General features: G+C 45.8%; 1 protein-coding gene across 1 annotated transcript; it reads right to left on the minus strand.

The window, feature by feature from the left end:
- Positions 1-1,727: 1,727 nt before the first annotated feature.
- LOC103065608 (olfactory receptor 52B2-like) lies at positions 1,728-2,693 on the minus strand. The gene has a single exon (XM_007442023.1). The coding sequence runs from the start codon at positions 2,691-2,693 to the stop codon at positions 1,728-1,730; it is 966 nt and encodes a 321-aa protein (XP_007442085.1).
- Between the last annotated feature and the right edge of the window lie 11,009 nt (positions 2,694-13,702).

Here is a 13,702-nt window from a genome sequence, read left to right on the forward strand (position 1 = left end):
AAGCATCTTTCTTGGTTTGGCTTCTCCCGATGTAGGACAACTCAAGCTCAGGCAGTCGGGCAGAGCCAGGGATCCGGGATGGGGAAGGGACATTGCATGGAAGGGGGGGTTGGGGGTCTTCTGCTGGTGGCAACTCAGATATTCAGCTGAGCACATTCAAGGCTTCATGCACATGTCCAAGTCAGGAGCAGCTGCTGCTGAAAGTAGGCATCTTTTCATGGGAATAAAGAAGAACAATTTCCACTACTGCTTATTTACAATACGTATAATCCACCCCAATCATACTGACTTCAGCTGGTGTACAACGGAGTAAAACGCATCAACAGCACAACATACAGTATAATAAAAGAGCAATAAATAATAAGACAGAAACCCCTAATCCAAGGTGAAACGCTCGAGCAGTTCAGTCATCAAGGCTCTGCAAAATGCAAGGAGATTACAGGCCAGATTAAAGCTTGAAAGATTAAAGTTTACTGAAGGCATTAAATGAAGGTGACATTAAGTACTAGGTAGAAAAAGTGCAGGTGAGATTGGATACAAAAAAAGATTGAACTCTGAAATATGCAAACCTGGAAGCAGGGAGAGAGGTTGGGGACAGGGCGGAAGAAGATTGAATGAAGAGAGGAGAGGAGAGGAGTTTTCAGCAGCCTTTGTGAGGCTGGTTGGGTATTATGGGAATTATTGTGCAACACAATGGAGGAAGGCTACTTTAGGTACCCTGAACCACAAGCTGTATGTGGCCATCTCAGTGAGTCTCCTGGAGGCCACACTGGGCCATAAAGCACCTCCACCAGGAGAGAAAGAAACATGGCACTCACTCTAGGGGCTAAAGGAGAGAAAGGCACTCATGTTGGTCAGGCACCCCTTCCCCTCCTCTGACTTGCCAAAGAGCCAGGAATTGCCACCCCTATCTATCTCACCAGCATGAGCAACCCTGGTTGGCAGGCAGACACACCCAGGGCCAAAGCAGGGGATCAGTCCCAGTTATTCTGAGAAATGCACAATCTTTTTAAACGGACGTGGAATCTGGCTGCTTTGGAGAGCTCTACCAGTGGGCTGTAGTTGCTCCTTGGACCTTGGAAGCCTTTCCATCCCCTTGGAAGCCAGGCCCAGCAGTGTCTGCTCGGAGCCAACTGGCGAGAGTGGCTGACGCGCAGAATGAAGGAACCCAGCCTTAAGCCAAATTTGAATCTGGGGAAAACAGAGATGCCCTTTGGCATCTGTGCTTCCTCTGCATTTTCCAGCATGGCTTTGTGAAGTGGTGGGGTGGGTGGGGGGAGCACATTTGTAAACAATTCTTTTTGGCCTGAGCAATGATTGTGATAGTGCCTTAATCTTGGAGAACGTGCATCAGTCCTCAAAAGAGCATCTGAACAACTCATTTAGAATATCTCAAAAGCTTCATTTTCAAAGCTAAAATAGGCAACATTTTGGAATGTCATACTCTGAATACTGAAATGAAAGCAAAGAAAAAAAGTAACTCATCATTTTAAGAGAAAACAAAGGAATGTCACCTCTTTGGCAGAAATGTAGCATATTGTTTGTCAACCCTTAACTCAGAGCAAAAGAAATTTTGAGGAGAAGGACAAGAAAAAGGCATTTGAGAGGCTGGAGTAGGTGCAACTGTTTTCTCATGGTCCCAAATGCCATTCAAGCCATAGAAATGAGAGCCATTGAATTCACTCTCCCACCTCCACCCCCAATTTTAATCCAACGTGGGTCTGGGACTAAGCATCCCTGCCCCCCTTGCTAAAGGCCTTGCTGAGCCTTTCCCAAATCTGCTTGGTTTTTACTGCGTAGACAACAGGGTTGAGCATAGGGGGCAGGAGCTGGTAGAGGTTGGCCAGGAGGATGAGGACCGACTGAGGGATGCCGTGGCCAAACCGGTGGGCAAAGAAGGAGAAGAAGGCTGGGGTGTAGAACATTAGGATGACGCAGAAGTGAGAACCACAGGTCCCCAGAGCCTTGAGACGGGTGTCTTTGGAAGGAAATCTGAAGACAGCCCTAAGAATCAGGAGGTAGGAAGCAGCAATGAGGAAAATGTCTAAGCCTGGAGACAAAAGGGTGGTTACGAAACCGTACCAGATGTTGACCGCGATATCTGCACAGGCCATGCGGGCAATACCCATGTGCTCACAGTAGGAGTGGGGCATCACCCTTTGCCCGCAGTAGGGCAGCCTCTTGAGGAGGAAGATGGTTGGGAACATGACACAAAAGCTCCTGGCAAGAGCCACCAAGCCGGTCTTTGCCACAACAGAGGGAGAGAGGATGGAGGTATATTGCAGCGGCCTGCAGATGGCAACATATCGATCGAACGCCATGGCTAGCAGGATTGTGGACTCTGCAATGAAGCTAATGTGGGTGAAGAACATCTGGGCGAGGCAGCCGTCAAAGGAGATTTCCTTGGAATGGGACCAGAGGACACTCAAGGTTTTGGGCACCGTGGAGGACGATAAGGTCATGTCAGCCACTGCCAGCATGGCCAGGAAGAGATACATGGGCTCATGGAGGCTGCGCTCCATTCTAATGAGGAAGAGCAGGGAGAGGTTTCCCAGAAGCGCAAAGAGGTACATCAGGCAGAAGGCAATGGCCATCCAGCTATGGTATTCCTCCAGGCCAGGGATGCCAACCAGGGTGAATGAAGCGGGAGGAAGGCTGGTCTGGTTGCTGGGCTGTTGGGCATCCTGAAGCATGTTGACTCATTGCACCCAGGTCCAGGGTCCAATCCTCTGGTGGAGGACTCTGCAGAGGGAGGGAGAAAGAAGATGGACAGGTTGCAAATGGAAAGTGTGGTTACACCCAGTGCCCCAAGACCCAGCCACATAAGCCTTAACTAACTTGCAGAATTCACCCATTTTTTGGATTTGCAGTGCTTGGCACCATAACCTGGTCTAATGGGTTGGACCCACAAACAAATTAAGCCAGAACTCCCCTCCAACAAACCTAAGTTAACACTAGCCAAGTTTAGAACGTCAGTCCTTGGTGCTCTCTGAGCTTGGTTGTTTGCTTGCAGACATTTCATTACCCGACTAGGTAACATCATCAGTATGAGTGAGTGTGAGGTTTGCCCTTTGTTTATATGCAGTAGCTTGCCCTGCCAGTGTTGCTAGGGGTGTGGTTTCCTCCTTGGTAGTTCCTTGATTAGGGTATAGTTTTCTGCTTGATTGTTTGTCTGGTATTAATCCTTGTTTATCTGGGTGTTGGCTGCTGGAGAGGATGTGTTCTGGTCTTTTTGTTTCCTTCTTAGCTTTTTATTGTCTCTTTTGAATGGTGTGTACATGTTGTCTATGTGTCTATTGATGGCTGATTTGTCTAAATGCCAAACTTCCAAGAATTCCCTCGCATTTTTGGATTTAGCTTGGTCTAGGATGCTCACAGTTTCCCAGTCGAAACTATGGTTAAATCTGTCCATGTGTTGTGAGATTAAGGAGTTTTCATCGTGTCTTCTGACTGCTAGTTGGTGTTCATGGATGCGCTCTGCCAGCCTTCTGCCTGTCTGTCCTACATAGGGGCTGTGACAGTCCTTACACTGTATGTTGTAGATGACTCCTGTTTTTTCTTCTTGGGCTACTGGGTCTTTTGGTTTGCTTAAGATGTTTTGGAGGGCTTTAGTTGGTTTGTGTGCTACGGGGATGCCGTGTGGTTGTAATAGTCTGTTGGTTGTTTCTGAGATGTTTCTGATGTATGGCAGTGTGATCCTTTTCATAGCTTATGTTGGTTGTGTTGTAGTAGGTTGAGTGGTCAGGCACTTTTTGACAAAGTTGCGTGGGTGTCCATTTTGTTGGAAGACGTTGTGTAGGGTGTCTGTTTCCTTTTTCTGGTGTTCTGGGCGGCTGCAGTGTGTTTGTGCTCATCTGAATGATGTTCGTCCACAGCTCCTCTTGTGGGAGGTTGGGTTGTTACTTTGGTAATGGAGCACTTGATTGGTGCGGGTTGTTTTTTGGTAGACTTGGGTTTCTAATTTGCTGTTGTTTTCTCTCTGGTGAATTTTATTCCTTTGAAGATGTTGTTGATGGTTTCATGTGTCTTCTCTAGTTGTTCCTTTTGTATTATAACAAAGGTGTCATCTACATACCGGATCCATACTTTGGGTTGTATGTGTGGAAGTGCTATAGTTTCTAGGCGTTGCATTACAATCTCCGCTATGAGTCCTGAGAGTGGTGATCCCGTGGGTGTTCCCCTAATTTGTTGGTATATTTGTCCATCAGACTGAAAGTAGGTAGTGAGGCAGAGGTCGATGAGGGCCACGATTCCGGGTATTCCGATCTGGGTGTATTTGGCTAGGTTGGCCGTGTTGTGTAGTCCTGCTGACATGGATTTCTTTGCTACTTCCAGATAAAGAGTGCTGGGACACGAGGCTCTTATATGCGCAGAAATGGAAGGACCCACAAATACCTACAACTGAAGAATGGATGGTGAAGTTGATGAAGTTGGTGGAGATGGTGAAATTGGTTATTTTGATTAAAGAAAAGACTTTGTCTAGCTTTGTTTCTACTTGGAAACTGCTTTTGGACTTTTTGCTTGAAACTGAAAAAAAACTTTAATTTTGGGATTTGATGATTAATACTGTTTATGATCATAGAAATACTGTGTATTAGTTTAAACTTTAGAGTAAGTGGGGAATATATTATATATTTGTACCTGTACCATAGAAAGTCATGTTATCTTTTTTCTTTTTTTCTTTTTTCACCTTAAATTTTGTTCTTTTTCTGATCTTTCCCTTTTTCAATCCTTTTTTCTATTTTTTGTTTCCTTATATTTTATCTTTCACTGAAATTTAATAAAGTTCTTATTAAAAAAAAGAATGCTGAGACATTGAATGAAACCATAATTTCATCATTTTCTATTTTTAGGTCTTTGATTTTCTGGAGGCACAAGTTTATCATATTGTGCAAATAGGTCTGCTGATGTGTTATGTGAACACTGCTTCTGAGACAATGTCAGTTCTTTGGCTCCATTTTAGTAGGTAAATTGTGGAAAAAGAGCCCATTATTAATTGGGAGTTTAGTCTGATTTTTGTAAAATGAGTCTTGCTAATATTTTATGAGCTCTGAATTACAGGGAAAGCCAAATTTGAATAAAGCCACTACTTAAAATAAGAACACTTAATTTAAAGGCATCACAAGCATGTACTATATGAATTACGGCATATTGGAAACCCTCCCCCTCTAATTTAATTCCTAAGATAGATAGAAAGATGATAGATGATGATAGATTAGATAGAGATAGAGATGATAAAGATAGAGATAGAGATAGAGATAGAGAGAGGGATAGAGAGAGGGATAGAGATAGTGGTGTCTGATTTGAAAAGAAATTGGCTAGAGTTGGGAGGGCCCTTGGGCCCTTGAATTCAACCCCAGGGCAGAAATCCAAATGAAAGCATCCTGACAGATGGTTGTCCGGCCTCACATCCAGTGAAGAGAAGCCACCACCTCTCTGGGCCAGTAATTCTACTATCAAGCTGGTCTTATTCTTAGGAAGTCCGTTCTAGCATTCAACTGGAAAATGCCTTTGTTCCTTAAATCTGTTATTCTGTGTCCTGGAATGAAAGGGAATAGACCTTGAACACAACTTTTGAGACAATGTCAGTTCTTTGGCCCTGTTTTAGTAGATAAATTGTGGAAGAAGACCACAGTGGAATGAAGAACTGGCAAGTAAAGCAGCTCCTTGATAGTTTGTATGTATGTATGTATGTATGTATATATTTTGAATTTAGACACCGCCCATCTCACAAGGATAATTCCTCTCTGAACAAGGAGAGGACTTGAAATTGCCCACAAGCACTCCAGACAGTTGCTTCTCACAAAGAGACCACAAGACAGTGATCTCTGGAGGGTTTAGAGCTCTGGGAAACAAGGGAATAACTGTCTTGCTCAAATTGCAGTCAGCACCTTTAAAAGGATACTGGGTTTGCACACTTCCTCTTCTAATCACTTTTGGAAATTGTTTGTTTACTGCTTTTCAGCTATTCAAGTATTACTGCACTGGGTGAGTTTCCTTCAATCCTTAGTGAAAGAAGTTTTAAATACAAGTTTAAGGACTCAAAAAATATATTTTGGGGAAATAAACAGCAAAAAGGTGATTAGAACTTTGATTTTGGAAAGTTACAACTGGACTAAGGGTCCAGATGGATTTGAAATAAGATTCTGGAATTAGTCTAAGAATCCTTCTGGTGGGAAAAATGGTCTTCTTTTGAATGCTCTTTAAAAAAAAAAAAAACAGGACAGGATGAGACTTTGAAGGTTGGACACTAGAGGGAACCAGAAGGAACTAAAGATTACAATTAAGGGAGAAGAACACTTAAATTTGACTTACTAATACAGAATGGAGCAAAATATTTTAACGTTGGACATACGGAAGGATATTTTTGAACAATGGACCCAGAAATTAATTTTAAGAACGTCTGCCTTTATAGATAGACTGTGTATAAAAGATGTTATGGAACAGGAACAAGTTTTACTGGACAAGACTGAGACTGATCTGAAAGTGGATTTAAAAATGACAGGCTACAAGAATGGTATGGAAAAAAAATGCTACACTGGATATACAAAAGAAACCCAGCTGATGTCTTAATGATTAAAAGGGATACACAAATAACAAACCAAGAGAGTGATCTGGATAATTTTCCTATATTGGATTCACAAAAGAGGCCTGTTAAAGCTTTGAAGAATTTTATGAGAGGGGACAAAGAAAGAATGAAAAGAAATCAAGTTTTAGGACATTCTTTGAAGGGACTAAGGATCAAGGTTGTTACACGCAAAAGGAAGGAATATAAAGTTGGTTTATTTGATCAAGGTTAAAATAGATGTATTGTTATGTCTGGTAACGCTTAATGAACTTTTGTTGATCAGGACTGAAATGACAAGGTTTTATGGATTTGAGATCCATTGAGATCCATTTAAGATCCATATCCCATTGGATAAGAGATGGGATATGGGAAGAAGAGATCATTTGTTGCATTTTAAGAGAAGATGATAAGATACTAAAATTATATTTGTGATGGAGGGGGAAGTCACTTCTTTATTTCTTTTCTTTTTTTTTACTATATTCTTTTTTTCCTTTCCTTTCCTTTCCTTTCTTTTCTCTTTCTCTTTTTTCTTTCTTTTCTACACCTTCTAATTTTTCTTCTTATTCTTTTATTTTTTTTTAGTTTGTATTAGTTTGCATTGCTGTAATTGTAATCTTTAATAAAATTACTTAAAAAAAAAAGATAGTCTTGCCCGACTAATATTCTCTCCCCTTCCCTCTCTCTCTCTCTCCCCCCTTTCTTAGTAAATTGTGGGAATAGGGTGGTCATAGTGTAATTTGATTTCAGCAAAGCGTTTGGTAGAGGACCTCAAAACACTCTGGTTAGCAAGTTGAGTGTGGGTTGCCATGACAGCTAACTGGATATGCAGCTGGGTCAAAAATCACAGTCAGAGTGCTCATCAACGGTTCTTCATCAAATTCGAAAGGTGTAAAAAGGTCCAATCCTGGATCCTCTACTTTTCAATTTTAATGATCTGCAACTTATTGCATCTGCAGATAGCTGGCTGGTGGCCTCGCTTTGGGTAACCAGGTCCCTCCAAGGTAAGGAGGCACCAAGGAAGCCCTTGCAGGGCTACTGTGAGGAATATTCTCAGCATCGGTTAGACAAAGTCACTCAACCTTGCTCAGAGTTGGACTCTGACTGGGCAGGTCCTTTGGAAGTGACCAAGACATGTCTGAGCTCAGTTATCTGGGAGGAGTTTGAGCCAGTTGATCCTGAGGAAGTGGACAGGGTCCTCTCAGCTGTGAGCTCAGGCACTTCTATTCTGGAATCATGCCTGGTTAAGGTCTCCTGGAGGTGGTGTGTGGTTGGGTCCAAGTGGTAATTAATTGCCTCTTTGTGGGAGGGGGTGGTACTGCCTGAGTTGGACAAGGTGGTGATGTGCCCCCTTCTTAAGAGGCCATCCTGGGACCTAAGAGTGCTAGGCAACTTTCATCCAGACTCCAACCTTCCCTTTCTTAGGGACGTTGTTGGGAGGATGGTTGGCACCGAGCTACAAAGGCCCCTGGATGAAGCGGATTATCTGGATCCTTTTCAGTCTGGGTTCAGGCCAGGGTACAGCACTGAAACAGCATTGGTTGCTCTTGCACGTGACCTTTGGAAAGCCCAGAATGGGAGTGGTGCAGCCATCCTTGTTCTCCTTGACCTCTCAGAGGCTTTCAATACCATCAACTGTGGTGTTCTTCTGGACTGGCTTTGGGAGTTGGGAGTGGGAGGCGCTGTTTCGCAGCGGTTCTCCTCCTTCCTCCATGGCTGGTTCCAGTCAGTGTTAGTGGGGAAGGAGAGGCCGAGCCCTGGGTCCCTGCGATATGGGGTGCCTTTCGCCTCTCCTCTAACATCTACACGGAACCGCTGGTGAGGTTGTCCAAGGATATGGTGCACAATCTCATCAGTATGCTGATGGTACCAGCTATACATCTGCACCCTGGGCCAGGAAAGTGATGCTGTTGCGGTGTTGACCAAGTGCCTGGAAGCTGTGAGGGTCTGGATGGGGAGGAATGGGCTCGACCCTGGCAAGATGGAGTGGCTTTGAGTTTTTGACACTGCCCCCGCCCCCAGGGCTGGTGATGGTTCATCTCTGAGTCTAGATGGGCTGGACTGACCTGCTGTGCAATTTGGGGGTCCTCCTGGAATTGCAGCTCCCGCTCGAAGAGAAGGTGGCAGCTGTGGTGAAGGGGGCCTTTGCAAAGATCCATCTTGTGCACCAATTGCACCCTTTCCTGGATCCGGAGGCCTTGCTCACGATCACTCCTGCCTTGGTCTCTTCCCAGTTGGATCCCTGCAATATGTTCTACATGGGGCTGCCACCCCGAAGTTACAACTGGTCCAGAATGCAGCAACATCAACAGTGCTTGGTGCCTCTGGGGATGCCCTTGTTAACACCTCTGCTGGGCGAGCTGCACTGGCTCCCGACTTCTTTCCAGGTGGAATTGAAGACACGGTTTTCATCTTTAAAGCCCTACAGGGCCCGGGCCAGGCTGTTTGCAGGACCGCCTCTCCCGGAGGGCATCTGGCTTTTCCACCCGGTTGGATAGAGTGGCCAAGTTCCAGTCCCTTTCCTTAAATCTAGCGGGACCTAGGAAGCATGTCTTTTCTGTGGCAGCCCATGCCCTGTGGAACAGCCTTGCCCTTGGTGTCTGGCAGGACCCCACTCTCTGAAAAGCCATAAGGAGCTGGCTCTTCCCCAAATGCCGGGATAGGGTGACCTTGGAGCTGGAAGAGAGCGCTGTTGGCTGCCTCAAGGGAGCCTGGTTGTGGCCCCAGATTTCTTTGTTTCTGGTTCTGGGGTTTTTGTTTTTTGCTTTTATTTTTTGTATGATGTTTGGTTTTATATAACCGTTGTGAGCCAACCAGAGTTATGGTCTAAGATGGGTGGCCATGCAAGTCTTTTAAATAAATCAATAACATTTGGATGAAAAGGTAGAGAAAAGACATGTCCAGTTTGAAGATGACCCAAAATTGGGTTGTTGGGTTGGGTAGCTAAGACCCTAGGAAACAGAAATAAATACCCAAGTGAATTTAACAAAGTTCTTTCTTATGTGTGGTGCCTGGTGTTGCATACAATAATTATATTTGTGTATCTGGAGAGAGGTTGAGAAGCTGGCAATCTTTAGCTCTGAGAAAAGAACTGTGAGTGGAAGAGAGTACTCTGCAAAGACTTGTAAGGGTGGCACAGTTGAACAGGGTTTCTCCAACAGTAAGGCGTACCTACCTTGGGGAGGTGCAGACAGAGTCCAGGGCAGGTGTGAAGAACGTTGTAGTTACGTTGTTACAATAAACCCACCCAAAGCTTCATTGTATTGCGCTCATTGCCCATTTGGGTTCATTTTGGTATTTGGATTTTTGCGAGAAGTGTACATTAAGATTGCACTAAAGGGAGGGATGATGGCAAAAAGTTTAGAAACCCCTGTGATAGAAGATGAAGACCTGTTTGACCAAGACATGGAAGAATAGATGTAAGTTAGCAAAGGCAGGTTCTGACTGAACGTTAGAAAAAAAACGTCCAACCAGGAGGAGCAGTTGGACAGTAGATCCAACAGACCAGGAGGTGGTGGGCTCCCCTACCCTGGATGTGTTCAAGTGGAGACTGGGCAGCCCCCAGCCTTGGGGCTCGAACTAGATAACTGGTGCAGGTCATAGTCAAACTCCAATAGAATTCCCTGTCAGGAGGTGCAGTGATGGCCAGCTAAGATCCTTTGAAAAGAGCCCTTCATGGAGAAAGTGCCCACTAGAATGGAAGATACACCTCTTAAACAAGGTGAGCAATGAAGAAGTATAAATATAAAAAGACCTAAGGCTACTAGACCCAGTAAAATACCACTGAAGTAGCAGAATATGAATTATAGAAACTAATTAATGATTGCACCTGGAAGCATGATCCTTCAGCTGATGTAACAGCACCAAAAGTGTAACTTCCCCAGAACTCCCCTGGAATGGTTGTTAGAGATGATCAACCACACGCTTATCTACTCACCAGATTTATACCTCCCGGAGCAGAAGGCGAGGCATGTGGCACTTTGCCCTCCATTTACCCCCACAACAGCCCCCTGTGGGCAGAGAGAGAGTGGCTGGACCCAAGTCACTCAGGGAGCTTCCAGGGCAGAGGGCGGGCTGGAACCCGTCTCCCAGCCCAGTCCAACTGGGGCTCTTGAATTCTGCAAACATTCTCACCAACGGAGCCGTCTGCCGAAACAATCGTGTCTCCGCGCAGCCTTATGCGTCTCGGCTGAGAAGTGAGACCCTCCGAATTCAGCCAAGGTGATGGGGCTGTAGATTAACAGTGGCCATAGAGGGAATCAGAGGGAAGGCAGCCACTCAGTTAGTAAAAATTACGTTGTTAGTATTTCTAACATATGATGCTGTAGTATGTGAAGAAAAGGGGTAATATTTTGAGAAGTGGTTCAAAGCAGCTAATAAAGGAACTAGACCAGAGATACCATGATCAAAGAAAGAAACCTGCTACTGCTGATGTTCAGAAATTGTTTTTCCCCCTGGAAACTATTGTCTGGCGATACTGACCAAGGAAGAGAATTTGCCTGCTTGCTGACTTCTGAAAATCCTGCCTATAACTATCAGGATCTTTGCCTGGAGAGTTCAGGATGAAAACACATCCTCTTGGCTCTTCTCCACAGGTATAAACCTTCTAAACAGCTCTTCCAAAAAGTCTGAAAAGCTTTCATTTTTTACTATTATCAGTACAGTCTACTTTGGCTACATTATGCTCTTAAGAATAGTATAGTAATAGCATTTGCTTATAATAATTTATTTTGCATAATAATAATAACAATAATAATAATCTCACTAGTTTCTGATTTACTTTATTTCTATCACTGCACTTGGTGATCCTATAAAAACAGTGGCATTTTTCTGCACTGGAGATTCCTATAGATTACTTAGGTGAGTGAGACTCTCTTATCTAGATTCTAGGAGTAGGAAATTATGCCTGGAAGGGAGAAAAGTGATGCCCCAAATTCCAGCCATGGTTGCCCCACTCCTTGCAAGACATTATTTTACTGCTACATCCAATAAAGAAACATTTCCATGTTTTCAACTCCTTTGTGCACCTGGCACTCCCTGAGAAAATCAGCCTTCGGTTTACAGAATTGGTTCCTAGGATGGTGCCAGACATGTTCTCCAAGTCACAGAGTGGTCACCAAGGCAGTACACTGGCTAGAAATGACTCACCAGCACTGGGAGAGGGAGGCAGTTCTTAAATGGAGTGGAGCGGCTTCGTCTTGCGAGGAGAAAGGGTTCAACAACGCAAGGAAGGAGGTTATTTATCCAGCCTTCACGGGGACTCAAGGGCACGTTTCTCTCATCTTCCCTCAGACAGAAATGGGCAAGAGAGGACCGGCTCCCTCTGCCCCAGGTGATGGAGAAGCTGAACATGCCTCAACTCCCGTGTGGCTGCTTTGCAACTCTGTCTGTGCCTGCCGGTGTTTTTTTTCCCCACGGGCAGAAGCCTCCCAAGTGCTCAGTTAGAGGTTGCTTGCTGGTCCCACAGGAGGGCAAGAGGGCAGCTGCTTCCTATGGGGGGATAGCACACCCCACTGGCTGCTCCTCTGTCCTCTTGATGACTGACTCCGCTGGGGAGATCGGTTGGTTAGTTTCGTCCAGGTGACATTGGGGAGAAAGTGCTCTGCAGCCCCCCCAATTCTTCTAAGCCCGTTGTGCATTGGGCAGGCAGTCTTGGAAAGGGTTACTCTTTGGCCTGGGCCAAAAGAAGAAGAAAAGAAAACTCAGGCAGTTCACCAGGGAACCTCCTTACTTGACGTGAGCATCAAGTGCCCTTGGAACTGGAACAGAGACTCCGATTGTCCAGTTTCGCCAGGCCTAAGGGGTCCGGTCCAACGCTGGAAGTTGCCGTACACCACCACGGGTCCAGGTGATCATCAACTCTCCCCAAGGAGAGATCAGGCACGGGTCCCATTTCCTTTGCTGGAACTGGGTGAGCCACACGAGGAAGAGGAGCTGCTGCTGACAGGAAGGTTGCATATTGATCAGCGAGCACCTGCAGCTTGGCTTGGCTTGGCTTGCTGTATATGACGAAGGTGGACGAAGGCTGCCCTGTTTCGTGCAGATGCAACCGTAGCGTTACAAAGCAGGAGGCGGGATCCTCCAGAAACCACCACAGCACCGCATGTACGAAACACGGGCAGGGCTTTTTATCGTGCAAAGGTCAAGAGTGCGCCCCTGCGCCCCGATGTCTGAGGCAGGTAGATAAGCCTCAGCGTTTGCGTGCTTATGTCATCCCGCACGTTTTGTGACGTGATCCTTGCCCCCCCCACACCTGCGGACACTCAGAGCCAGAGGTCCTGGGGGCACACAGCCTCATCTCCTCTTTGGGGCAGGAAGGCCAATGAGTGCATCAGCACCAGGCGGCCATCGAGCCGAGCTGGAACACCAGAACGTGGCGTGATGTTCTTTCGTGTGGCATCTTCCAAGCATTTGTAAGAAACTACTGCATCACCCTCAGTCTGCCCAGCTCCTTCAGTCTCTCACTCTAGCAGTGTTTCTAGTTGCCTTGCCATCTTAACAGACCTTCACTGAACCTGTTCTGGGGTCTCTGTGACTTTCTTAGTGTGGGGTTGACCTGAGAAGGGGCCTGAGAAAAGCGGAATAAAGTGGAACTCTTCTTTCCCGTGATTTGGAAGCTCTAAATCTGCTGATACAACCTAAAACTACATTTCCTTCCTTTCACGTACCTCACACTGTGGACTCAAAGGGGGCTATTCCAACAGTTTTGTCACTAGTACCATTACCAAGCCAGGTATCATAGTTCCCTGCAGTCATCTCTTCTCCAGGCCACTGACCAACACCTTCTTCTGGCTCCCCACTTGGGGCCACTTGGAGGAGCTGGTGATGAGCACTGTCTGAGCGTCATTTTGAGCTAGCTAAGTCTCCATTTTTGGAAGGAGGAGGATGGCCAAGAGTGGCGATGGGGTCACAATTGGGAGACCTGAAGATTAGGGACAGATTGCCATGGCAAAAATCTATCTATGTGGTCGTGCTTGTGGATGACCTCTGGCGAGAGCGGGATGGAGGTAGCGCATCCATCCTTGCTCTTCTGGACCTCTCGGCGGCTTTCGATACCATTGGCCGTGGTATCCTTTTGGGTCGGCTGCAGGAGTTGGGGCTGGGTGGCACAGAGCTGTGCTGGTTCAGCTCCTTTCT

Source organism: Python bivittatus, unplaced genomic scaffold (genome assembly GCF_059951505.1).
Source record: "Python bivittatus isolate LINGU-HERP-01145 unplaced genomic scaffold, Pbiv_v1 ctg000340_np1212, whole genome shotgun sequence".
In the NCBI taxonomy this organism is placed as follows: domain Eukaryota; kingdom Metazoa; phylum Chordata; class Lepidosauria; order Squamata; family Pythonidae; genus Python; species Python bivittatus.

Bases quoted from the DNA above. Each gene is read 5' to 3' on its own strand.
- LOC103065608 (XM_007442023.1), bottom strand. From the start codon at position 2,693: ATGCTTCAGGATGCCCAACAGCCCAGCAACCAGACCAGCCTTCCTCCC.